Raw genomic sequence first — 27,182 nt, 5'->3', positions numbered from 1 at the left:
TCAGGTTTATTCTTATGATGAACGGATTATAGCCATCGTAACGGCGGACACTGCAATGGGCGAAGATTTCCCAAATAATTAAACTATTTCTATATGAACTCAACCGAAAAGTCATAAAGATATTACATATTCAGAAGAAATGCTATAAGAAGTAGATATAAAACAGTATTAAGCCGTGCGGTTAAAGGCGCTGCAGCCTGGAACCGCAAGACCGCTGCGGTCGCAGGTTCGAATCCTGCCTCGGGCATGGATGTTTGTGATGTCCTTAGGTTAGTTAGGTTTAACTAGTTCTAAGTTCTAGGGGACTAATGACCTCAGCAGTTGAGTCCCATAGTGCTCAGAGCCATTTGAGCCAGTATTAAGCCAAGGTGAGATAAAAATGGAATTTATATAGTTATTTTCTACTGATGTACGACATCTGTAAATTCAGTAAGAATATTTTCACGTCTAAAAATGTAACAATGAGTGTGGAAAGCAATAAATACTTATTGCTTAGTCATTATGAGCAGAATCAATCATGACCAACGTCAGTTATCAAAGCAAGTGGTGTTGAAAATCTACGATTAAGTTACATGTGAGATTGATGGAAACATTGACATCACCGACATCGAAGGAAAAGCACGTTTGTTGAGGCAATTGTTTCACAGTACATTATGAAGGGAAAGCCTCCTAATCATCTGTATTTCGGAGTCACCTATCTGTACCAGATAAGACGAAGTCTCCCAACGACGGCGGCTGTTAGATAACGAGAATGATTATGCAACATGCTCAGTACTTGGAACTGTAGCTCTGATTGTCCTCCTCAAGGGAGTGCGTTTAGGTAGCCTCAGCAACGCACACACTGGTTTGCCACATTTCCCGGTTCCTCGACGAAGTAGTATCCCGACAGATCTCCCTAAAATCATATATTTTCAGCAAAAGGCTCGTCTGTAGTGGTTAGAAATTAGCCGGAAGAAGCTCTTTCCCAGACCTTGTTTATTGTTGTCAACTTTCTTTCTGTTCGGAATAATACTTCAGTTTAGTCGAAGTCGCAATCAAATTTTGGCACTTGGAATGGGATATGTACATCGTATTCATCCTTCACTGAACATGGAACACGTGATAATAAGACTATTTTGACATTGTGGTGCATATAAAACTACTGGGTATTGGAACTACCTATGTTTACAGTCTGTCATCTACAGATGCGTAATTCTCAACGAACGTGTAAAAACACAACACCAGAGACGGTTAACCCGCACACGAACAATGGGCCAGCGGGCCGAATCACTTTCCGTCTCTGCCTCATTTTTTCCGGAAACTAACTTTTTCAACTTTGTACTCGATATTAACTCTTGTCTATTTTTCCCTTTCAAAGAGCATAATGTATCGTTTTTCTGAAGTTATTTGCTTGTTTTCGTGCTTGCAACACTCAGTGGTCACTAAATTTCTCATAAGAATTGCCCCTCTTTCAAAGTGAATGAGGCTCAAATAAATTAATAAAACGCAATCTGTCTTCAGTTACGGTTCTTCAGATACGCATACTTCTGTAGCACTATGGAACATATTCTCGTTTAATATCTGAAATACGTCATTACTGTCCATTGTTGAACTTTCTCCTTACTGAACTGCAGTTGAATCCCCTCAATAACATTTAGTTTTCGCCAGATTAGGAAGATACGGACTGAAACTCACGCATTCATGTACAAGATTGTTATACTACGTTGTGGCGACCTAGTAATATCACATATCACAAAACACGTAATCAAAATGCCGGAACAGGTCCCATGGCGAAGATCTCCTGGCGGCTTACCTTCTCTGATCTGAAAATAATTTACTAATGCAAAGTGTGGATCGCGTCTGAATACTTACTATGAACAGAAGTGGTGCTGGTCGGATTAGGGACGAGAATATTAATTTGAGATACTTTTGCACGAAGTTTTGTGCAAGGGGTTGCTCGCTTCTACTGTCTTGCAAAATTGGCACTAAGTTGAAGAAGTTTATGAAAGTAACCAATTTCAAATAAAGATATTACATTTCCATTGACTTCATACTTACTATTGCACCTCAAGAATACAAAGTTTTTTAATGTCAAACCGATAAAGGGTACTTGAATACGCGCTACAATCAGCACAGTCACCCAAAACACAGTTCTTTAACGTCTGTTTGAAAAGCATGAAATATGAAAAACCTATTTGGCGAATGAAATATGTACACGCTACACTCGATGGCGAATGAAATGTAGCTCATAAACAGAACGAAGCCTGCGCCACTGAATCGTAACCGCGAATACCACTATGCCATGGCATTCAATATCTGGGCCTGAGAAATCTCGACATGTCAACAAAGCTCGTCACACATTTCTTCAGAGAAGTTCCATGAGAGGAGGTATACAATTAACTTAATCACTATACAAATACAAACCAGTTGGTGATTTATATATTGCTCTCTCTCTCTCTCTCGGCATGTTTAAATGCAGTCACTTTCAGCAGCACATCTTTAGAACTGTTAAGATAAGTACGCCTTCTCACTAACACAGTTCCGAACACAACATAACGGACGAACAAGCTTCATTCTCGTTCCAAACTCGCAAAATATGCTCAGCACCTGCGCACCGTAGCTCCCTATCAACTCAGGCCATACTTGCCCTAAAAATCATCAGCAGGGAAACTACCGTAGTATACGTCACAGAGAAAGTCGACCAGTGGGTTCAGAGATAACAGCAAAAGCTACTCCTGAGTAAACGAAAAGCAAAAACCGAATCTACGCAAGGTGGCAAGCGTGCAAACATAACAGACAACTTTCAATGCTTCGTTAAAAATAATTCATTATCATTACCATTATTGCAGACAATTTAAATAAAAGCGATCTTTTCAGCAATATAAAGAATGGTATTCAGGTCCTAGTCATATATTTACCAATGAGGAAGTAAGCACAGACCTAAGATGCTCACTGTATTATTGTCTTACACTAAGAAAAAATTGAAATAAAAATGCTGACAGTTACGAGTACAGTAGACATGTTCACGATATCAAAATCCACGTTCTTGTTGACATTTTGCAAACTTTTCTCTCTGTGAACCAGTTCCTATTCCTAGAGACCAGACATATCCCTGTGGGGCTAGCCGTGGTGACGCCAGGAAAATATTTTTCTTTGGTGTCAGTCAGGGAAGGAATTGTCCACAACTGCCCTACGCGTTGACAAGAATTACACTCTGCAGCATAACCCAAGATAATAAACTGTGGGTCCAAAAAAGTTGTGCAGTTTATGAAGTGTTATTGTTGTTTCGTCTACTGCATTTTCGTAAAATATCTACGATGTCCACACATTTTAGTCAGATGTTTTGCTAATTTAACTTAAGAAAATATCATACATAATAACATCACCAGTGTCATCTGATGTCCGTTACTGGATATAATTCTCCTATAGACATTTTCATACAGCTTGATATTTAAGAGGAGAGCCTGTGTAACAGTAGCACCTGTGCAGAACCACATTTTCGTCATGGGCATTGGGTGAGTACACCCCGATGTTTCGAAGGAGTGGCCGACAAAGTTGCCTGTCAACTTGCGCTCATAATTGAGCTGTCTGTTCCGTGCATGGCAAGGCACTGCAGTCTTCGTGTGCCACAGGTGCAGCGAAGGTTATTCACAATCATGCAAGTGTGATTAAACGCAATGCCAATGAATTTATGTTGGACGAGGCAAGCGAGGAAACAAAAATTGCGTTAAAAACCGAGAGGATTGCAGAAATGACTACCTATTCCAATCGCACTATGAAAAGAATAAAGAAGGACACGAGAAATGTAGCTGCAAGTATTACTACCTAAACCCTATTGGTGTATTGATTCACTATAATGTTTTCGGGTCCACAGAGCAGTCATACGGCCAGGATGATTGTGATCTGGCTACGGACATGACAAGAAAATAATAATTGCTGTAAGGGCGTCTAAAGGCTTCACTATTTGTCAAAGGCAAGGAAAAAGATGAACACTTTTTTTTTTGTAATATTGCTGTTGCTATCCATCAGGATTTTTTTCTTCATTTCAAAATTTTACTGTGGTAGGGACAATGATAGTTATATAACCGTTAATTGTGAGACTCTGAAGTATGTGGAACCACGTGATGTTATGTGCAACAATGGTTTCCCTTACATTAAAAGCTGCCTAAATGGAAATAAGGCTATAATGATGGTACCACCATTTGCGTATAAAAACCGTATGTATCTGAAGAAGAATTTTAAATAACTTATAACATAGCTTCTGTGCATATTCATGTGGTAAGAGCTAAAAAATAGGCTCCAAAAACGTGGTTATTCTTTTGATTATCTACGCCTTTCTTTATAGTGGAGCACCTGAAATTTAACGTGTCTAATTTTACATTCTGGAAGCCAACACAAATTAGGCTCATAGCGTCATATGGCATACCCAAGACACGCAATGGAATACAGCTGACCTCTCCGTATATCATCCATCAAGTTTTCCACTCGTGCTGCTAGAGGCGCTCACAGTCACAAATATAGCTTTTTTTTTCTTTATTGTTATTTCATTCAGCTGCCCCATCCGCCGCTCTTCAGCCGAGGGATATTATATGAATTAAAAACAATGACACTACACGAAACATATAATAAGGCAATAAAAGGGAAGTAAAGGGGGGAGACAATGGGGGCTAAAAATACGCTGACATGGAGATGTTCATTGTGGGACACAGTTAAAAAAGGCCCACATGAAAACACCTTTTATGATGTGTGTAGCACTTAAAACACATTGGAGTCACAAGCAGAAAATAAAAGTAGGCCACTGTATTAAAATCCACATCAAAACGACGGCACTTAAAAAACAGTGCACCAGGTATAGCACACTTGACAAAGATTATAACGGTGAAAAAGAAAACGAGAAGGACCTGCTGAGGGAGGGGAGGCCTGAGAGGAGGGAAGGGAATTGAGAGAAGGGTGCAGCGGGAAGGGGGGCCTGGAGAGGGTGGGATGAAAAAATGGGGTTTGGTGGCGCACCAAGGGACAGGAGTAGGGTGGGGTGGGAGAGTGAAAGCAAGCCAGGAAGGAGCAAAAACACATGATAGGGGTTCGCCAATAAGGTAGTCCGTGTAGGAATAGGAAAAACCGCCCACAGGAAGGGAAGGGAGGGGAGAGGGAGCCCTTCGGAGGGGGGGGGGGAAGGGGGGGTTAGAGTTGCATATACATATAAGATCCATAGTAGACTCCTCGTCCCACATGTAAGTAAATACAAATAAAAAATACACAGCTCTACAAAATAATTTTTTTTTTCGTTGCCAGGGAAGTTTGAACGAAAATGGGATATTGTTATGATACTCATTCCGAGTATATTTGTACTTTTTCCAAATTGGCTCTGGTTTTTGAGATATAGGTTATTTGTGGAAATGAGAGTTTCATGTGGATAATATCGACTGCAGGGTCCATATATGGTGTAATGTATTTGCTACCTGTTTTTTAATTAGTGATATTGTACTATCTTTATTAAACAATTGTGCTCAGGGAGTGCATCTGTGTGGTTGAGGATTACATCATGCAAACATCACACTGTCAGCATGTGTTCAGTCCTGTTGTGCGGTGCGTGTGTTGAAGATATTGAGGGTTGTGCAGATTTGAATTCGGCGGTACTCGACATTCATTTGTTGGCCGAGGTAATCCCCGCAACAGCCGATAGGTAGCGTTCAGTGTAAACAAGAAAAATGGCGATGGTCGAAAGTCACACACATGTGCAGTGCAGCTTCAAGGAGATAGAACCTTTTCATCGTGACGTAGCAAATAAGAGGTGAGTATTCATTTCACACAAAACAATTAATGATGTTTGTTGGATGTGATTGACATGCAAATACAAGAAAGTTCTGCATAATATGTAGTATTTGTGCAATTTAGTTTTAGGAAAACATGAGTTCTTCACGCCGTCTTTGCGTGAACCATCCAGATGAGTTCTGCTACATTTGTGGTGAATACGTTCTTCAAAAGAACAGGAAGAATATCACTCCTTTTGTGAAGGAAGCGTATCTGGCATATTTCGGAATTAAACTTGGGAGATCAAGACAAGGCGTGGGCACCCCATAAAGTTTGTAAATGCTGTGTGGAGTGCTTACGGCAGTGGACAAAACGAAAAAGGAAAAGCTTAAACTTCGGAGTGCCTATGGTATGGCGAGAGCAGAAGAACCATACAGATGATTGCTATTTTTGCATTGTTAATGTGAAAGGTTTTAATAGGTTCAAAAAACGAAAGTGGGAATATCCCGATTTGGAGTCAGCAAGAAGACCGGTGGTGCACAACAACGATGTTCCTGTACCAACCTTCACAACATTACCCACGCTAACATCATCAGATGACGATGTGCACGGCGAGGAATGTACAAGTAGTGGTTCGGAATACGAAGGACGTGAGACACAACCCCAGCAGTTCGACCAGAAGGAGCTCAGTGACTTGATACGAGAACTCAATCTTTCAAAGCAAGCATCAGAACTCTTAGCATCCAGGCTTAAGGAAAAGAACTGTCTTCATCCAAGTGTTAAAATAACAGCTTACCGGACGAGAGAAGAAAACCTTCTTCCATACTTCAACCAAGAAGAGGTTATAGTGTATTGCAGCAATATACCTGGACTTTTACTTGAATTGGGGCTGCCGGAATATAGACCAGAGGACTGGCGTCTCTTCATAGACAGTTCCACTAGAAGTTTAAAATGTGTTCTCCTACACAATGGCAATCGTTACGCATCTATTCCAATTGCCCACTCAACAAAACTTTGTGAAGCATATGCTAACATCAAGATGGTTCTGCAGAAAATTCAGTATATGCAGCACCAGTGGTTGATTTGTGTTGATTTGAAAATGGTGAACTTCTTGCTTGGACAACAAAGTGGATACACAAAGCACCCATGTTTTATCTGCATGTGGGGTAGTAGGGAAAAGCACGAACATTGGAAGCAGAAAACATGGCCTCCAAGGGAACATATGGCTGTTGGTGAAGCAAACATCATTAATGAACCTCTGGTTAGTAGGGACAAGATTGTTCTTCCACCATTACATATTAAGTTAGGACTAATGAAGCAATTCACCAAAGCTTTAGACAGAAATGGTAATTGCTTCACATACATCTGCAATACGTTCCCTGGACTCAGTAGTGAAAAACTTAAGGCAGGAATATTTGATGGTCCTCAAATTCGCAGGCTCATCAACGATACCAATTTTACAAGTGTCATGACTGTCACTGAAGCATCGGCCTGGAACAGTTTTGTCGCTGTTGTAAAATGTTTTTTGGGCAATCATAAAGCTCCCAATTACGAGGAACTGGTCAAAAACATGCTCACTAACTTTCAAAACTTAGGAGCTAACATGAGCATAAAATTGCACTTCCTTCACAGCCACTTGGATCGATTTCCTCGTAATCTAGGTGATTTCAGTGAGGAACAAGGAGAGCAGTTCCATCAAGATATGAAAGGAATAGAGGAAAGATATAAAGGAAGATGGGACAGGCATATGATGGCAGATTATTGCTGGAATCTGCAACGTGACTGTTCTGAAGAGACCTATAAAAGGAAAGCGTGCAGGAAGCGGTTCGTCATGGACGGAAAATGATATACTTATAGAGAAACTTTTCAATTATGTTTTATACGTGGACAAATGCCTATCAGGTTTTCATAGAAGCTATTTATAAAGATTATTTTCTTTTTTCATTGTAGTTTGTAGCGCTCGAGTTCAGTATTAGCAATTTTTTCTAATTTTTTGAATAAATCATGCATTATCTCAAAACTAGAGCCAAACTGCATAAATGGTTGCTATATTCGTCCTCAGCACCACTAACCCATCCTAAAGCCACTCAAATATCCTTGGCGAGAAAATGAGTGTTGACCAGTGATTAGATGCCCCATTCATGTGTAAAGTTCGAATGATTCAACTGTTATTTACATCCCGGCAGATGTGTACTCAGGGGTAGATATCACAGCAAAGCTCATCATCTGGAAGGGGTAGGTGTTGGAAGATGTCATGATAAAGCAAGTGGAGGATGTGGAGATGGAGAGAGAGGGGGACACAACAGTAAATTCGTGGCAACAATTGGGGGTTAGAGAGGGTAGGAGACACCAGGGAGTGAGGAGGAGCAAGTCTGCAGATGACATATAGGGTTCGGATGCATTCTAGGAAATGGAGAAGATGCGGGAAGGGTGATCCGTCAGATCAACCCTTCCAAAACCCAGGCAATCATCATAGACTGTAGACTGCACAACCCCTCCTTCTGGATCCATGATTTCTATATTGCCATCTATGACTGTCCTATCCAGTTTACTCCTACATTGAAATATCTTGGATTTACTATCTCCTTGCCATCCAATGCAAATCCAACAACAGATCTGCCCCCTGAAACTCTTGTCTGGCCGAACATGGGGATTGCATCCTTCCACCATCCTTCATACCTACAAATCCTTTGTCCATCCCATCCTTTGTTATGCCAGTGTCACCTGGATCTCCACCCCTCCTAAACTCTATAAATCCCTCCAAATTCTTGACTGTCATGCACTCCACCTCGTTTTCTGTACCCACCTCCCATCCCCCATAAGGATCCTCTATGACCTCATCTCTTTCCCACCTCCTTTACACTCTCTGCTGACTCGATCCCATTCACCCCCTAGTGTCGTCTTCCCTCTCGACCTCTGCCAATGTGTCCCACCCTCTCTGATCTCCACACCCTCTTCCCCTCTTCCACAGAAACTTTCAGCATCACCCCGTCCCAGATGATGAGCTTCAGCCTGATATTTATCCGTCTTCCAACTCTGATGCTCCTCTTCTTCTCCCCTCCTCCCTAGGGCTCCCTCTCCTTTCCCTTTCCCTTTGTTGTTTCCTGCCTCCTCCCCCCTGTCTGTCTCACTCCTTTCCCAGTCTTTGCGCTCCTTCCTGAATAGCCCCCTTCCCCACCTTCCCCATCTCCCATCCCTTGGTGTGTTACTGGCTCCCCCCTTCTGCCCCTACCTTCCCCCCCTCCCCACCCTTCTATTTCCCTCCTCTCTGGCCTTCCAAACCCTTGGCAGTTGCTTTCAGTGTTACTCCAGTTACTCTCCATCGTGGTTTGGTGCTCACCATATGTGTTGCATAAGTGCAGTGTGTTTTAAGTGTTGTTGTCCCATGTGGCTTTCATACTGTGAATGCTGTTTTTTCCCATGCTCAAGTGCTTCCAGTGTTTCTGTACTATGTCTTGTCGAGTGTGATTTTCCTTACATCTGGATTTTATGCGAATGTGCCTCGTTAAACTACTCCTGTTTGTGTATTTCTGCCCCAATTGTTTCCCCTTATCATTTGTCCACGTCATCTTTTATCCCCATATTATTTGTTTTTAACGTTTCTCCTTGGCTAGTTTATACGTTCTCTTCGCTGAAGAACAGCGAATTGTGCCGCTGCCAACCCATCCCTGCCCACATTGGGCAGTGGTATCAAATAACAACAAAGAAAAACAAATTTGACGATGCCTTCTATTCTACTCAAGTCTAATGATTTTTAACACTTTCGTCACTTCATAATGGCCTAAGGCCGAAACCTAGATTGTGGAACAAAACCTTCTGTAAGTCAAATGTCGGTTATATCTTTCACAAAGTCTAATCAAACTGCGTTGCTATGGAGTATCGTCTTAGTTGTGCGACTGGATTCGTGATTTTCTATCAGAAAAGTCACTGTTCGAGGTAACTGTCGGTAAGCCGCAGACTAAAACAGAAATAATATCTGGTATTCCCCAAATAAGTGATGTGGGCCCTCTGCTGTTCCTCATCTACATAAACAATTTAGGAGACAATCTGAGCAGCCGACTTAGATTGTTAACCGTCTTGTATAGTCGTCAGATGATCAAAAGTAATTGCAAAATGGCTTATACAGGATATTTGTATGGTGCGCAAAGTGGGTATTGACTCTAAATAACGAGAAGTGTTAAGTGATCAACATGAGTGCTAAAAGCAATCCCCTACATTTCGGCTATACGATAAATCACACAAACCAATGGCTGTTAATTCAGCTAACTACTCAGGGGTTACAATTACGAATAACTTAAACTGGAACGATCACATAGGTAATGTTGTGGGGAAAGCAAACCGAAGACTGTGATATACTGGCACAACACTTCGAAAATGCAACATGTCTACTAAGGAGACCGCTTACACTACGCTTCTCCGCCCTCTTCTAGAGTACTGCTTTGCGGTATGGCCTCCACATCAGTTAGGATTGACGGATTGACAGAGGGCATCAAAAAAGTCCAAAGAAGTGCAGCTCGTTTTGTATTATCGCGAAATAGGGGAGAGAGTGCCACGGATATGATATGTGACGGCAATCATTAAGACAAAAGTGTTTTTCATTGCTGTAGGATCTTTGTCATGAAATTTTAATCATTAGCTTTCTGTCCCAAATCCGAAAATATATTGTTCGAGCCCACTTATATACGTTTAAATGATCACCATACTAAAATAAGAGAAATCAGAGCTTGTACGGAAAGATTTTCGTGTTCGTTTTTCCCGAGCGCTTTCCGAGAGTGGAACGATAGAGAAATAACTTAAAAGTGATGCGATGAACCCTCTGGTAAGCACTTAATTGTGAATTTCAGAGTAATCACGTACATGTAGATGTAGATTAGCCAAGGATAAGTTTTTTCTCCTTCTTCCACGTCTTCCCGAAGTGGTAAAGCGTTGGGAAGAATTTGGAGCTATGTTTTCTCCCTACTTGTTTATCCTCTTTATCAAGCGACTGGAATAGTTGGCGGTTTCTGCATGTATCTCAAGCTCAGTTTTTAATGAGTTTCTCGCTTCTTTGTTGGCTTCTTAGGACACAAATTCTGTGGAACTGCATTCAATCACGCGCGCCTTGTTAAGAAGTGCTTTCCCTGCACTTATGGTTCACAGATGCTGTGTTTCCTTGCCATGTAGTAACGAGACAGCACGGAGAACGCTCGAAGTGTGCAAGTTGCCGGGCTACATTCAACTGAGGCAGCCATCCTTTTGGAGCAATTGGATGGAATAATCCAGTGCTCATGACATAAATGCGCTTATGCCCTTATTTTGCAAAATCTCTGCGCATAAAATGACACTATTTCTATCACTAAAATGGTTCTCTTAATGATTGCGTATTTTAATAACCTACTTGAAGAAAAAAAGTCATTCAAAGTTTGAATAAACATAAGAATGTTACTAGTAAGGCCACTACATGTTTTAAAAAGAATTCAGGCTGCTTGTTAAGGCATTTGTGGCTTGCTATGCAGGTACCGAAAAGTGCTGTGCCACAGAGATTTGTGGTTAAACAACATGCTGTTCGCGGAAGACGCCAAGGGCGAGCTGTCGGTGCGGTTGGTGGACTTCCAGACGCTGCACCTGGAACCTCCAGCACACGACGTCTTGCTCTTCCTCCATCTGAACACGACGCGTGAGCTGCGGCAGACCCACGGGCGGAAGCTGCTGGAGCTGTACCACCAGTCACTGGCCGACGTGCTTCGTCAGCACGACCTCAACGTAGACTCCGTCCTTCCCCTGCACATCTTCCTGCAGTCCTGCGACGACTCCAAGCCTGTGGCAGTTATTATCACCATCTACATTTTGCAAGCCCTCTTGCTGCCTCTACAACAGGTACAGATTCTTCTTACTACTGAGCTGCTGCACATACTTAAATCATGGGTATTCAACAAGAAAAGGGAGTTAAGAAAACTCCGTCCACAGGCCCTGTAGGGCTCATCGGTTCCGACAGGCCGCCCTGTCGTCCTGTGCTAATTGCGTCATTGCATCCAGTAAACATGGGTGTAGAATCAGCACACAGCTCTCCTGGCCGTTGTCACTTTTCGTGACCTGGACCCTCTACTACTCGGATCCGGTAGTTCGTCAATTAACATCACGAGGCTGAGTGCACCGCACTGCAGTTCTCGCACTCAGGAAAATCCCTGGTAGTACCGGAAACTGAGCCTGGTAGTCAGTCGCTTTGACCACTCAGCTGACAATGGGGATACTCCTAAATCTTTCATGTCGTCATCACTGTGCGTGAGATACTCAGCGTTCTGGCCCTATAAGTTGCGTGCCTTAGGCAAGGATTACCACCATCCTCATCGTCATGAGTAAAACTGCCTACCACGTTCGCTGTGTATGCCTCTGTAGTTACACACTGGGCCAGAGTTTATTAGCCATTGGTAGCATGCCGGCATTCAGAGGATGGGGTCTTCAATTGGGAAAGGAGAATATGATTACGAGTTCACTCGGCTGCAGGAGTGGCTACCGGCAACTAAACCGTTGAAAGTCCAACAGAAATTTTCCCAAGTGTCTAGTAGTAGATGTTGCAACATCTCCACTCGACATTACTGCCAAAAACCATAGTGATGTGAAGTGGTTGTAACAGTCTGACATTTCGCATGGGAGTTGCAGTTAGACGTGCACACTTCAGGCACACTTCGCTAAAGTTCTGTCCACTTCTGCGCCTTCTATAGTGTGTCCCTCTCACAGAAGATCTCACAGGGTCATAGCCTTTCTCAATTCACACTGTTGAGAGCGACGCTCAACCGCAGAACTGCTGCTACCCCTTTGTGTCACGCCGTTCTCAAATTCTGGACAGGAAACACAACGCTTCCTTATAAGGGCGTGCTGTAGGCAGCCAACTGGAGATGAGAAAATGTATTTCACTGTCCTTTCACGTGATCACCCACGCACACAGCACTTGATCACGACTCAATATGCATTGCTAAGTTCGGTTTAAGCCATATTACACCAAATTACTATTTCTGCAACGGTCAGTTTGCCATACATATCGCTATTTGCGGTAAAATTTTAGTATTTTCAAATTGAATATTGTGCCGTCTCACCAAGTGACCTTCCATAAAGTTGCTCATCAACATTCAAAATGGTTCAAATGGCTCTGAGCACTATGGGACTCAACTTATGAGGTCAACAGTCCCCTAGAACTTAGAACTACTTAAACCTAACTAACCTAAGCACATCAGACACATCCATGCCCGAGGCAGGATTCGAACATGCGACCGTAGCGGTCACGCGGTTCCAGACTGTAGCGCCTAGAACCGCTCGGCCACACTGGCAGGCTGCTCTTCAAGGGTTATGAGCTTTTTGTGACATTAATATCATGAACACCAGTCGCAGATCTTATGCATGACAAAGGTGACTGTTGGTGGCATTTGCGTCTCGCCAGCGTTACAGTTATTCAAGAACAATGGTTGTAATTAATCGTGCAGTTCTATATTGATGTATCGCACAGTGTATCTAAGCTAGTAGTTTGTAACGTTGCTCTTGGGGGGCGAAAATAAAAAGAATTGTCATTTTTTTTAAATGTCGAAAAAGTGAATATTTTAGTGGGCCACTTGGCAACAGAATCAGGGATTGATTACCATATTATAATAACATACGTTGAGCATTAAATACCTGAATAATAGCAGCATATTGACATATTTGAGATCGTTCGGAAGGAACATTATCATTTCTGTGCATTTTTATAGTTGCGATGTAGTCATACCCTAATCAATACCAAGGGACCAGAAGATTTATAGACTTTAAAAGAAATGCAACACTACACAATTAAAAAAGAGTTGGTTCAGAAATAATAGGAAAACGATAATGTTCCTTCTGCCTCATGCTACTTTCGGCCCATCAGCGTGATCGTAATTTCTGGTGATGAAGTAACACAAAATAATTATCATTCAGGTAAATAAGGAGATGGAAATCATCAAGGTTAATTTACTAAAATAAGCACACTTATCTTTAACACACGTTTTTTTAATGCTACGTACCTTTTCATATTAAATTATAGATGTCCATTGTGGTTAAATACTTTATACATAACAGTCAAAATGTCCTCTTGATGCTGTCTGTTCCTAATCAGTTACAAGAAACTACATGTTTTCTGATTGGAAAAATAACAATTAGCATATTCACTCAATATTTTCACATAAAATATAAAATACAGTTGCGGAACGCAGCAAGTCCGCGTCCGCCTTTCATAGAATACAAACAGTAAAAGGTGAGGCGCCAAATCCCTCATTTGTCTTGAAATAATAGAATTCTTTTTTATACCATTAATCGATTCATGTACATAGACATTTTCAGGCACCGCGCAAGAACGGCAAAGATAAATAATAATAGACTCTGTCGCTGCTATGCGATGGTTCTTTTCTTTTACTTTACAATGCTCAATAGTACCGTGAAGTTTCCACAATAAACCATGTTACTCATATGTTCTTTTACTCAGCTTGTTTATAGTCTGGACTCGTCTTAGTTTGCGTTATATAATAAACTTCCTTTTTATTCCATCACGCTTTTACTTAAGGTAAACGTCAGGTCTTTATAGAACAATTGCTCTGCGTTATCAATCTGTTCATGCTTAATCCTAGGTATCTGTTTACTTCAAAGAGATGTTATTTTATCGCTGGCACAGCACTGTGCTGGAACTTATAAGTTAAATCTACCGACTGTTTTGCGCTAACAGGTTGTGCCGTGTTTACATCACATTTTAAAATAGGGAATAACCTCATGGAATCGAATCTTTTCACACTACTTTCCTCTTTTGTCTGGATGTTAAGTATTTTCTTTCAAAACAGGTCATTAATTTGTCCTCGATTTAATTTCACTTACTAATACTAAGCACATATAATCATCATTTTCATATCACTATTTAGCGATATAAGTGCATTATTCGCTCCTTCCTCTTTCCTCCTTTTAGTACCTCAGGGCTAATTAATACCTCTCGAGTGCATCATTTTTCTTACATACTAACTTATAACTAAAATTGAAAATCGCCTCTAGGACATGTCCTCCTGTTTACGTAAAGATTATTCATATAAATACTTGTCTACAACTTATTCTGTATTATATTTTCCAGACACATTGTTTTAATACACAAGGTTTCCTTTTAGCACCGGTTAACGTCCGTAATCAGTTCACTTCAGTTCTTGTCACTCATTGGTTAATCCTGATCTCCAATACCTTAGAATTTTCGTAAAGCTTAAATTAACTTAATTCCTGGCGTTATAAAATTTTCTTAAATCATGATGGTGGAACAGTCCTTTGATTTTATTCGTGGCAGGGTCAGATAACAAATAGCTACCAATGTGTGGTTTCCTCATTATCACAAAGGGACCTTCATAAATGAGTTGCCACTTACGATTCTTCTTTAACAACAGGGATGGTTTAAAGTGAGTCCTGACTAATACCTTTTCTCCTTCTTTGAAATCGATAACTCTGTTTACCTTCTTATCAAATGCCTTTTTTCGGAGGTTAGCATACGTTGTCAATGATATGAGAGCTTGCCTGATTTTTGGGTCTAGGTCCAGTTCGTTGTCTTGTAACTTTGGAAGGGGGTCTATCCACTCATTCCTTTCTTTTGATCTTGACATTAACTCATGCGGCGTGAATCCGGTCGACAGATGAGGAAGGTGGTTTTCAATCTGTTCGAAAGGTTTTACGAAGTCTACCCACTTAGATTGCTTATTCGGAATGTACGTCCTTATAAATCTGTTAAATTCTTTGAAGATTCTTGCTGTCAGATTCGATTGCGGTCGAAACCGGAATATCAAAATTTGTTTGATTCCATGGCCAGCAAGAAATGCACGCCACGGGCGTGATGTGACATTTGAAGCATTATCGGACAAGATTGATCCTGGAACCCCGAATCGTGGGAAATAATCATTTTCAATGCGACGAATTATCGGATTTGCACAAGACGATTTCACTGCGTACAGTCTGATGTGCTTAGAAAAATTGTCCAGGATTGCTACTAAGTATTTAGCGCCTCCCCTACCGGTGGGTAGTGGACCTGCCAAATCAATACTAAGAAGCTGGTTTGGCCTTTCTGCAATTATTGGATTTAGTGGGATTGAAGTGGAAATGTTTAAGGATTTTGCCTTTTCACACATGACACAGTTTTTCAATAATTTATGGATTCTCTGATGTAGATTCGGAACATAACAGTTAGTCTAGATTTTCCTTTTACATTTTTCTGGTCCGTAGTGACCCCATGAAATGTGAGTGCACTACAGAAGATATTCAATGAAATTTCTAGGGATGCAAACACACCACCTCTTAGATGACTCAGACGTCTTATGAAATAGCACTTGGTTATGAACTTTATAAAACTGTGACAACTTGTGGGCTGGATTTTCGTGAAGAATTTGTCTAACCTTTTTTCATTTTGGATCTGCATTTTGAAGAATCTGAATCTGCCTACATAACTGAAGAAAATACTTTCTGTGAATTGGATCTTTCATTAACAATACTTTATACTTAGACATTTGTTCCACCAGTTCGCTGGTTTCTGGTAAGCCCTCAGGTGAGCGAGAAAGTGCGTCTGCTATAACATTATCTTTACCTTTTATATACATAATGTCAAAGTCATATTCCTGCAGGAATAAGCACCATCGAGTAAGATGGGAAGGTTGCAACTTGCATGTAAGGCTTGATGGTCTGAATAGACTTTAATTTTTCTTCCATAGATATAATAGTTAAATCGCCTAAAAGCCCATACAGCGGCGAGTGCCTCCAACTCCGTAACCGAATAAGACTTTTCACATTCAGATAACACTTGACTCGCAAAGCTAATAACTTGGATTTGCTCGTGTCCATCTACTAATTGAATCTGGAAAAGACAAGCGCCGATACCCACAAAGGAAGCATCTGCAGTAATGCAAAATTCCTTATCCATCTGAGGATGATGGAGAATGTTACTGTTAAGCAAACTGTCTTTAATTTTCTGAAATCCGTCTTGGCATTCCGGCGTCCAATTCCAATGTGAATTCTTTTTTAAAAGGTTGTGAAGAGCGGGATTGTTCAATACCTAATTGGGAATCTGAAAAATGATGTAAGACCGATAAATCCTCTCAGTTTCCTTTTTGTAACAGGGGTTGGAAAGTTTTTTATAGCAGACAATTTTTCCGGGTCAGGTTTAATTCCTTCAGGGGTGATGATGTGTCCTAAAAATTTAATTTCACTTTTTCCAAACTTTGAGTTCTTAAGATTTGCTGTAATGCCATACTCTCTGAATCGTTGAAATACCTTTTGCAGAAGGGCCACATGATCTTCCCAATTTTTCGATGCTACAAGAACGTTATCCACATAGACTGTTACCTCATCTAAAAGTTCAGGACCTAGTACATAGTCAAGGGCTGAAATAAAAATTCCGGAACTCACATTTAGTCCAAACGGTACAACTTTGAAATGGTAAGATCTACCTGCAAATATAAACGCAGTGTACTTCCTAGACTCCTGCGCAAGTTTTACTTGCCAGTAACTGCTTTTCAAATCAAGGGTGCTCAAATACTTAACTCCATGAAACTTCTGCAGATGTTCTTCAAGAGCCTATGGTCTCGTTCTAATGGGTACTATAAATTTATTGATTAATCTTGCATCTAGGACTAGCCTTACGCTACCATCTGATTTTAATACAGACAATAAAGGACTCGAATAAGGTGAATGAGATACTTCTATCACATTCCAGCGTAACATTTCCTGATCTCGCACTTGACATCTTCGCGTCTCGTAAATGGAATGGAATAGCTTGTTCTACGGTAGGTTGAATAGGGCAGGACATCCATTCGATATTCAAAGCCTTTTATTAGTTTCTTAGAAAATACTTGAACGTAATCTGTTAACAAATTGTAAAGCTCATTCTTCTGTTGTTTGAATAATTCAGTGGACTCACTAGCTTTACCGTATAATTCATTCTGACCGGGAATTAGGTCTTTATACTCATCGTCATTAACACTTTCAAGATCTGTCATGTCTTCTGTCTGACTGTACTGTTGTCTTTTAGTCCATGGCCGTACTGCTATTTGAAGCACCCCAAAGTTTGTCTTCACCTTACTTCTTAGAAAATTTACAGTTACTTGTTGCTGACTCGCTACTAGAGTACAGATCCCACACTCGATGTCAATTTTAGCTTTCGTCTGCCTCAAGAATTTCATACTCAGGATACGTGGCACTGATAGCAATAAGAAAATGCACGTTACTGAAATAGACTCTATCTGGATTTGAAGCTGAGTCTGAAGATTTACACGTTGTGTTAGTGGACCAATTGCTCCCTAAACGGTGCAACCTTGAATTGGAAGTGATAAAACTTTGCATACAGAGGCTATTTGCTTAAATAAACATAAATATAAGACATTTATATTAGCTCATGTATCTAGAATGGCTGTTACTGGTATGCTGGCAATTGATACTCTTATGGAAGCTTGAACTTGTTCGTCCCATGCGTCATCATTGTCTTTCGTCTCAGTGTCTGCTACTAGATAATCCCGTAAGTTTGTCTCTTTGTCATACCTAATTGCTTTAATTTCGTGTGGACTAAGGGACAGGGTGCCCCCATTCAAACCTGCAGCATCCTCTAGGAGGCTCAAAGGTGCTGCTTTTAATTTTCCGCTCGACACTTACTTTCCTGCTGATTTATATTTCTTAAAGTTTCTTCCGTCTCGAACTGGTGTTGGTTTTGTGGTACGAACTCGGGTGGAAATGGATCTTTTTGTCCTGGCGTATTCGCTTGTGCATAATAAATTTGCGTATTATGCGGGCGTTTAGGCTTCAGACTTCCCGAAGGTCCGTTCGATCGTTGCGTGAAGTGTATATTTTGTGGCTGAAAAGTATTTTGCTGTGGCTTGTGTTGATTGTAACCGTTACTGAAAGGTGTACGTTGGTCTCCACTTTGATTATGCCATTTATTTCCTTTCCACTGACGATTTGAATCGTAAGACTGATCGTTTTGATAATTACCGTTGATCGGTTGCGTGTTTCCATATTGCTGGGGCTGTGTATTATAATGTGCATTTCCGTACTGAGGTGGTGACTAATTATATATTGGATTGTATTTCTGGCCATTATTGTACTTATTTTTGTATTTACTGTTGTAGTACGTAGTGTGTTTATTTTTGAAACCGTTGTGGGGTTGGTACTGGCCGTCGCTGTGACGCGCTTTCGCTCGGCCACCATTGTTGCCTGCGTATTCTGTATTGTGCTGGCCGCCTGCACTGAAGTGGGCGTTGCCAACATCAACTCTAGCGTCCTCGTAAATCAGATCTAATGAGTCTAACACAGATAGGAAGGTGTCCGTATCGTCCTCAGACACGTTTACTAACTTTTCTCTGATCGCAATCGGTAGCTTAGTTTTTAGAATCATAATAACGTCTTTGGCGGTGATCGGCGAATCCCAGAACTTGATTTTCGCTAAATACTTTTCAAAATATCGTCTCAAACTACCGCTCTTATTGTTAAACACTTCGGTGTTGTAAACCTCTTTTCTCAGGCGCTGCTGCATACCAGAACTCCAGAATTTAGCTAAAAACACCTGTTCAAACTCTTTGTAACTTTTACAAGAGTAGACCATTTCGGTTTCCCATAAGGCAGCATCGCCTACGATAAATCCAGTAACGAATTGAATTCGCTGACGGTCTCTCCAGCTATTCGGGAAAATTCCTGAAAAATTTCGGGAACACTATAGGATGAATTTCTCTTTTCTGTGGGTGAAAGGTCGGAAAAACACGATGTTTGATCACGCTTTCCTCCTGCATAAAACTGACAAAAGTGGGGGGTGGTACTCTGGTTAAATTGTGCTTCTATAGAACTATGAGTTTGAGCGTTATCAAATGGTGAACGGTAATGTACCTGCTGTTGTTCATTACATCGTGGTGAATTATTCCACTCTCCTGACACGGGAGGTAGGGAATTTTCAACTTGATATTTTAATGTACGAACTTCATCAACTATCTGTTGACGCCATTCAGGTAAATCTTGAGCTAACGTTCGTCTTATCTGGCCTAATTCTGACATAACCGTGTCTCCTGTTTTTCCAGGGGCTGCCAACATTTCAAAGGTCACGTTTTTGACAGTTTCCCTGAGTTCGTTCTTGACCTTGTTTTCTATGAATCCGTCTTTGTTTTTAATCCACTCTTGGTAGTGGTCGGACAGTGCTTCAGCATGTGCCTTAACGGTATTCTTTATTTGATCCTCTACATTAAGAGTCTCAATCTGTTTGGAAAGATCATCAACAACATTCTCGATCGCGTCTGCTTGACCTCATCAGAGATTGCATTATAATCTTCTTTTAAGGACGCAGCTTGTTGTTGATATTCCGTCACTTTTGAATTTATCTCTCCCTTGGCTGCTTCGATTTTTTCATCTAACCGTTTTGAAATATCCTTTATTTTCGAATCTACTTGTGTGTCAGTTTCTAACCTCATGGTCGTGATCTGACTTCTGTTTTGGTTTTGGACATTACCCAACTGGGTATTTAAATCAGCTGTTATGTCTGCCTTTAGTTCGGCCTTTACCGAATTTAACCGTGTATTTAGGTCATTTATCTCCGTTTGCAGATCTGTTTTTACTGAATTTATGTCTTCTTTTACTGAATTGCACAGATTTGTAAGGACCTGATCTTTGTTATGCCGTCTTTCGGCCTTCTCTTTTCCTTCGCAGGTTTTTTCATATAATCTTTCCTGTTTTTGGCTTTCGAACTTAGTTCCATTATTGCTTCGATCATTGCGGCCAAGTCATTTTTTTATAAAGCGGGGATAGTTTGCACACCAGGAGCAGCTTCTAAAACTTCGGTCGAAGCTGCTTCTGCCTCCGTTCGTGTACCTATGGCGCGTGATCGTAATGGATAGTGAGGTCCATTCGCATCACCGCTATCGTCTGCTTTTGTTTGTGTCCGCTGTTTACCGTCAGCCATGTTCATGAATTATTTGTCAAACGTCAAAATGCTACAGATACTGTTTGTCACTGCCGTCAGTCGTTTGTCTGTGACGTAGTGCTACAGCTTACTGGGACCTAAGATGAAATTTTAACTCTGGGTAACAATTGACGTTCATGTACTCCAAGAAGACAAGATGGTTCCTACTAATTACAAACAAATGAAATATCACACGTTTCACCAGCTTTGAGCGTAATTATCCGACATATTGTAAATTTTTTTATGCACTGACAACAATGGTACACTTTCACTGAATTTAACTACATAAGAATGGACTATGGACAAATTGAAATGGAGCTGTTTCAAGGCAAGGAGAGACAGGTTTACGTTCTGATCAACTGGAAAGATGCAACGTCACTAGGAAAGCTTGGCTAGTGCGTATAAAAATTTCACATACTATGGCTGTCTTGATGGTGATACGGCTGGATACTCGCGTTTTTTTTTTTTTTTTTTTTTATAATTTCATCAATCGTTCTTCTGAATTAATTAAAAGGTTTTCCCACTTCCCTTTCTCGGTTGAATTGCATCCACATGTAAAAATGAAACAATTATTAAAACAAGCACTGAAAAATTTTTAAACTCATACATGAAATGATTTTTTAACGAATCCCTGTTCGGGCGCCAAGTGTAACGTTGCTCTTGGGGGGCGAAAATAAAAAGAATTGTTATTTTATTTTTTTTTTAATGTCGAAAAAGTGAGTATTTTAGTGGGCCACTTGGCAACAGAATCAGGGATTGATTACGCTATTATAATAACATACGTTGATCATTAAATACCTGAATAAGAGCAGCATATTGATATATTTGAGATCGTTCGGAAGAAACATTATCATTTCTGTTGATTTTTATTTCCGCGCTGTAGTCATACCCGAATCAACACTAAGGGACCACAAGATTTATAGACTTTAAAAGAAATGCAAGACTACACAATTAAAAAAAGAGTTCTTTCAGAAATAATAGGAAAACGATAATGTTCCTTCTGCCTCATGCTGCGTTCGGCCCATTAGCGTGATCGTAATTTCTGGTGATGAAGTAACACAAAATAATTATCATTCAGGTAAATAAGGAGATGGAAATCATCAAGGTTAATTTACTAAAATAAGCACACTTATCTTTAGCACACGTGTTTTTAATGCTACGTACCTTTTCATATTAAATTACAATAGATGACCATTGTGGTTAAATACTTTACACATAACAGTCAAAATGTCCTCTTGATGCTGTCTGTTCCTAATCAGTTACAAGAAACTACATGTTTTCTGATAGGAAAAAATAACAATTAGCACATTCACTCAATATTTTCACATAAAATATAAAATACAGTTGCGGAACGCAGCAAGTCCGCGTCCGCCTTTCATAGAATACAAACACTAAAAGGTGAGGCGCCAAATGCCTCATTTGTCTTGAAACAATAGAGTTCTTTTTTATACCATTAATCGATACATGTACATGGAGATTTACAGGCACCGTGCAAGAACGGCAAAGATAACGAATAGCAGACTCCGTCGCTGTTATGCGATGGTTCATTTCTTTTACTTTACAATCGTTCGATAACTTTAGGCCAACAGGCGTTTGCTATTGAGCGTATATTAATGTTTGTGAGGCGAAAATTACCAATATTACAAGTTGTACAGTACATTTTTAGTGGGTATTTCTTCTCGTTGTAGTCGTGAACCAAACATTAACAATTGTGATCTTTGGAAACCATCTGAGACGCTCTGTAGATGCACTATTTTAAAAGTCTTTGGCCCCACAAAAAATTTCGCACTCACATTTTACTATCTTTGTATCTCAGGAGGTGAAACAGCAGGAAAGACCTTGAAGCTAGTAGAACGGAACGGATAGTGTCTTGTAAAGACATTAGAAGATGAACTTTAACATAAGTAAAACAAGAATAATGGAAAATACTCAGATTAAATCAGGCGATATTGAGGGAATTGGATTAGGAAATAAGACACTGAAAGCAGTAGATGATTTACTACTTCTCCAGCAAAATAACTGACGATGCTCGAAATGCAGAGGATACAAAATGCTAACGGAAAACTAGCAAGAAAAGCATTTCCGAGAAAGAGGAATTTGAAAACATCTGATATCAATCTAAGTATTAGCAAAACGTTTCTGAAACTGTTCGTATGGAGTAGAGCTTTACATACAAGTGAATATGGGCAATAAGGGATTCAACCAAGAAGAAAATAGAGGCTTTTCAGATGTGATGGTGAAGACTAGATGGGTAGATCGAATAACTAATTGGGAGGTACTAAATCGAACTGAGAAGAAAACAAATATATTTCAAAACTTCACTAAAAGGAAGGACCCGTTCATAGTACCGGATGATAGGACATATCCTAAGGCATCAAGGAATTGCCAGATTGGTAACGGAAGGAAGTCTGTGTGTGTGTCTGGGATGGGGGCGGCGGGACTAGTAATTGTAGAGACAGACTAAGGCTTGAATACAGTAAGCAGGTCCTAATGGATGTGTGTTGCAGAAGTTGCGGAGAAGTGAAGAGGCTAGCACAGGGTAGAGTAGCGCTGAGAGGTACTCGTACATCAGACCAGTCTCGAGACTGAAGGGCACAACACCAACAAGGTGCCATATACAGCTACATTCATAGAATCGGTTCGGTTTCTGAACGAAACGGGCTCGTGATCTATCATAACTACTTTATTCACCCTAATTCATTTTTAATGTCTTTCTATAGAACCATATTCCAAAAGTTCCTTATTCTTGTCATTTTCCTCGTTACCTGCGTTAATTGGAAACTATACCTACTGTTTCAGGAATTTCTCCCTCAATTTTGTGTCACTATTTAATGCCATTTTTGTGGAGAAAAGATTTTTCGCTTGTGTAGGTCTACATGTGACATCTCAGCTGTGTCATCCGTTCAGTGTAACCTTGATTGCAGCACAGAATTATCTTCCAGTTCTACCATTGGTAAAGGAAAAGCGAGGCTATGATCTACCTAAAAGCTTGTTTACTCACGGTAATGCTGTGCTAGTGGTGATCCTGTTGATTTTTCTGGAGAAAAGATTTTTCGCTTGTGTAGGTCTACATGTGACATCTCAGCTGTGTCATCCGTTCAGTGTAACCTTGATTGCAGCACAGAATTATCTTCCAGTTCTACCATTGGTAAAGGAAAAGCGAGGCTATGATCTACCTAAAAGCTTGTTTACTCACGATAATGCTGTGCTAGTGGTGATCCTGTTGAAAGTGGTGTGCACTGGCCTTCCTCCAAACCTTGTGAACTGACTGATCAAGTGAGCTGCAGGAAACCCCCTGGTGTAACGTGGAATCCGAAGTCATGCCTTTCGTGACTTACCATACTAAGTATTTTCGGAGCAGTGAACTATATCAACAGAAAAAGAGGACTGGATATTACAATCTTGTCAGATGCACACTCTTTGAACATCCAAGTAGTTTGAAAGCCTATTAGGAAGTTAGTCACTTTCTTTCTGCTCTCTATTATGTTAGTCATAATTTTATGTATCAGTAACTAAATCTGAGGATAATTATCTGTCGGTGTTTTCAGCTTCAGTCCGAAGACTGGCTTGCTGCAGCTCTGCACGCTAGTCTGCGAGCCTCTTCACATGTGCAGAAGTATTGTAATTTACATCCACTTAAAACTACTTACTGCGTTCAAGCTTCCATGATCTCCATCTACCAATTTCCCCTCCCACACTTCCCTCCATTATCAAACTGTCATTTGTTATGCCTCAGGACGTTTACTATCAATCAACCCCTTCTTTTAGCATCACATTCGAAAAGTTTCCGTTTTTTCTTACCTCAACCATTTATCGTCCACGTTTAAACTTCACATAAGGCTAGGCTTCGGACGAACACCTTAAAAACTGCCTTCTTAACTCTTAAACTTGTATTCAGAGTTAATAAATTTATCCTTTTCGGAAATGCTTTTCTTTCAATTACCAGTCTCCATTTTAAATCCTCTCAGCTTCAGCCACCGTCGGCTGTTTTGTCGCCCGATAACAAAACTCTTCTTCTACTTTCAATGCCTCGTTTTGAAATATAATGTTTTTAGCAGTTTCTGATTTATTTCGACTGCATTCAACTATACTTGTTTTAATTTTGTTGATGTTCATCTAATAATCTCTTTTCAGGACACTATACATTCCGTTTAACTGGTCTTCCAAGTCCTTTGCCGTCTCTGACAGAATTGCAGTGTCATTGGGTTACCTCAAAGCTTTCGTTTCTTCTCCGTGAACTGTAATTCCCTCGCCGGCCGCGGTGGTCTCGCGGTTCTAGGCGCGCAGTCCGGAACCGTGCGACTGCTACGGTCGCAGGTTCGAATCCTGCCTCGGGCATGGATGTGTGTGATGTCCTTAGGTTAGTTAGGTTTAAGTAGTTCTAAGTTCTAGGGGACTGATGACCACAGCAGTTGAGTCCCATAGTGCTCAGAGCGATTTGTAATTCCCTCTTGAATTATCTGTCTACTGTGTTTAGTAACCGTTATTTTCCTGCATAGTCTTAACCTAAATAGCAGTATCAGTAGCAACCTTCATTACTGAGTCAATTTGATTTTTATTCTGAGAGGGTATTTTGTTACCTGCTTCATTGCTTTTGAGTGTGCTTAAAAGATAACGCCATAAAGTAAAATGTTAATTCACTCTGTTTTACTAATTTCCAACATACTGGAAAGGATGAGGTCAGCAACTGTATGGTTTACCAATTATGCAATACTTTGCACAGAACTGTCCATGTTGCAATTATTAATTTCCTTCATTACTTAATGACTAGCTTCGAGCCTAAGCTTATTAACGAATCATCCAATAAGGTATGCAGTAACGTAGATTCCGACAGCCACTAGAAGGTTCATTGCAGTTAAACACATCTTTAGTGTACTGTTTTGTGTTTAACTACAATGAGCAATCATGTGGTGTCGTAATTTAATTTATTGCATAGCTTATTTGTGCTTCGATAATGAGTTTGGGCTCGAAAGCAGTCATGAAGTAATACAAAAAATCAATTTTGCTGCTTCGACGTCACTCTTTCTTATTGTACGAGCTTCCTTTTCTATAGATTCCGCTTTTTGGAACCATTCCTAGCATCTTAGATACTACAAATTTCTAATCTGCCTCTTCACTTCCTCCCTATTCATATGTCTAAGAAACATAGTTTGTTACTAATGTTATTGTAGTCTTTTATGTCCAGGGCGTATGGAGACGGTTATGAGTAATGTGGATGTGTCATTCTTGTTCCGCAGGATGCTGACTTGGAGAGTTTCCTGTTGGACCGTACGCCTCTGGCGAAGGCCGCGTACGAGCGCGACGAACGCTACCGGTCGAGGATGACGGAGGCCATGGAGGAGCTGGTGGAGACCTGCCTCCTGCCCCGTCTACAGGAACACCAGCGGTGACCACCCAGCCGTACTGTTCTCTACCGCACTACAGAAGAAATATCTCAGACTCTACTTGCATGAATGCAAACATAATTTCTTACTTTCCGATGTTTTTCAAATATTGTTTCTTGTATTTGACTAACATTTTACCCGCGGCTTCGCCCACGTACGCTCATGTCACATATATATTCGACACACACATATCTGAATCTGTGCTGTTTTACACCATACGTTCCCAGCGAGTATGTTAACTTCATTTGTAGAATTCAGCCGTGAGCCATGATCTTAGGTCCCGAAGTATACAGACGAAATCGTTGGTACGCTGCCATGCTCACTCTCGCGACCTGGTTGACACGCTAGACAGCACGAGTAAGAGACAAATAGCACATCATAGTTTTGAAGTATTTCCAGTCAGCTTAATAAAGGAAAAAATAACAACTAATTGTTTTAGAACATTTTTACGATCACCTCCTTCTCATCCCCATCCCTATGGGAAGTAGTGGTGACTCACTCCGACTTATACAAAAAATAAGATATGTATATAACGAATTTCGTCACGTTGCTCTATTTGTCTCTGCACTTTGCTTTTGTGCCACCCTTTTTTACCCCTAACCTCAGCTATTAGGATTCTATAGGGATCTTATTATCTCAGTACTTTTTTTTTTTTCTTACAGTCTGCAAAAGCTACATGGGCCAACGTTTAGTACAAATTGCTGCAGGCGTTAAGGGTTGATATGTCGCTTTCTTTGCATCCCACCCCCATCTACACTCACACACACACACACACACACACACACACACACACACACGCACGCACACACAGAGCAGAAGAACCACACTGGGTGCCCACATGACGGAACATGCTAGTTATGGTTTCACCAAAATAATTAGGAAAAGTTTTAAATTCTCTCCTAATCTTCCTTCCCCATTCTGTTTCTCTCTTCCCTCTTTCATCTCCTTGATAGCACCTTGTCCCTATTCCATCTCCTTCCACACATCCTGTCCTTATCCCATCTGCCTATTCCATCTGCTTCCTCCCAACCTGCCCCTCTCCCCCTTTCCCTCCTCAAAACCTACCTCTATTACATCCGCCTTCCCACACCCTGTCTCATGTCTCACTTCTACCTGCCTTCTCACAATCTCTCTTCCATCTG

The 27,182-nt window shown here is 40.7% G+C and overlaps 1 protein-coding gene across 1 annotated transcript in view; it reads left to right on the top strand.

The window, feature by feature from the left end:
• Nucleotides 1-26,470, top strand: part of LOC126234425 (uncharacterized) — a 39,375-nt gene extending 12,905 nt beyond the window's left edge. Inside the window, exons 2-3 of the mRNA XM_049943118.1 lie at nucleotides 11,226-11,586; nucleotides 25,894-26,470. Of these exons, the coding sequence (XP_049799075.1) occupies nucleotides 11,226-11,586; nucleotides 25,894-26,046 (514 nt within the window). The 3' untranslated portion in view covers nucleotides 26,047-26,470. The remainder of the gene's footprint in view (nucleotides 1-11,225; nucleotides 11,587-25,893) is intronic.
• The last annotated feature ends 712 nt before the right edge of the window (nucleotides 26,471-27,182 follow it).

This window comes from Schistocerca nitens, chromosome 2, assembly GCF_023898315.1.
Source record: "Schistocerca nitens isolate TAMUIC-IGC-003100 chromosome 2, iqSchNite1.1, whole genome shotgun sequence".
Lineage (NCBI taxonomy): Eukaryota > Metazoa > Arthropoda > Insecta > Orthoptera > Acrididae > Schistocerca > Schistocerca nitens.
This window is presented reverse-complemented; position numbering and strand designations above follow the sequence as displayed.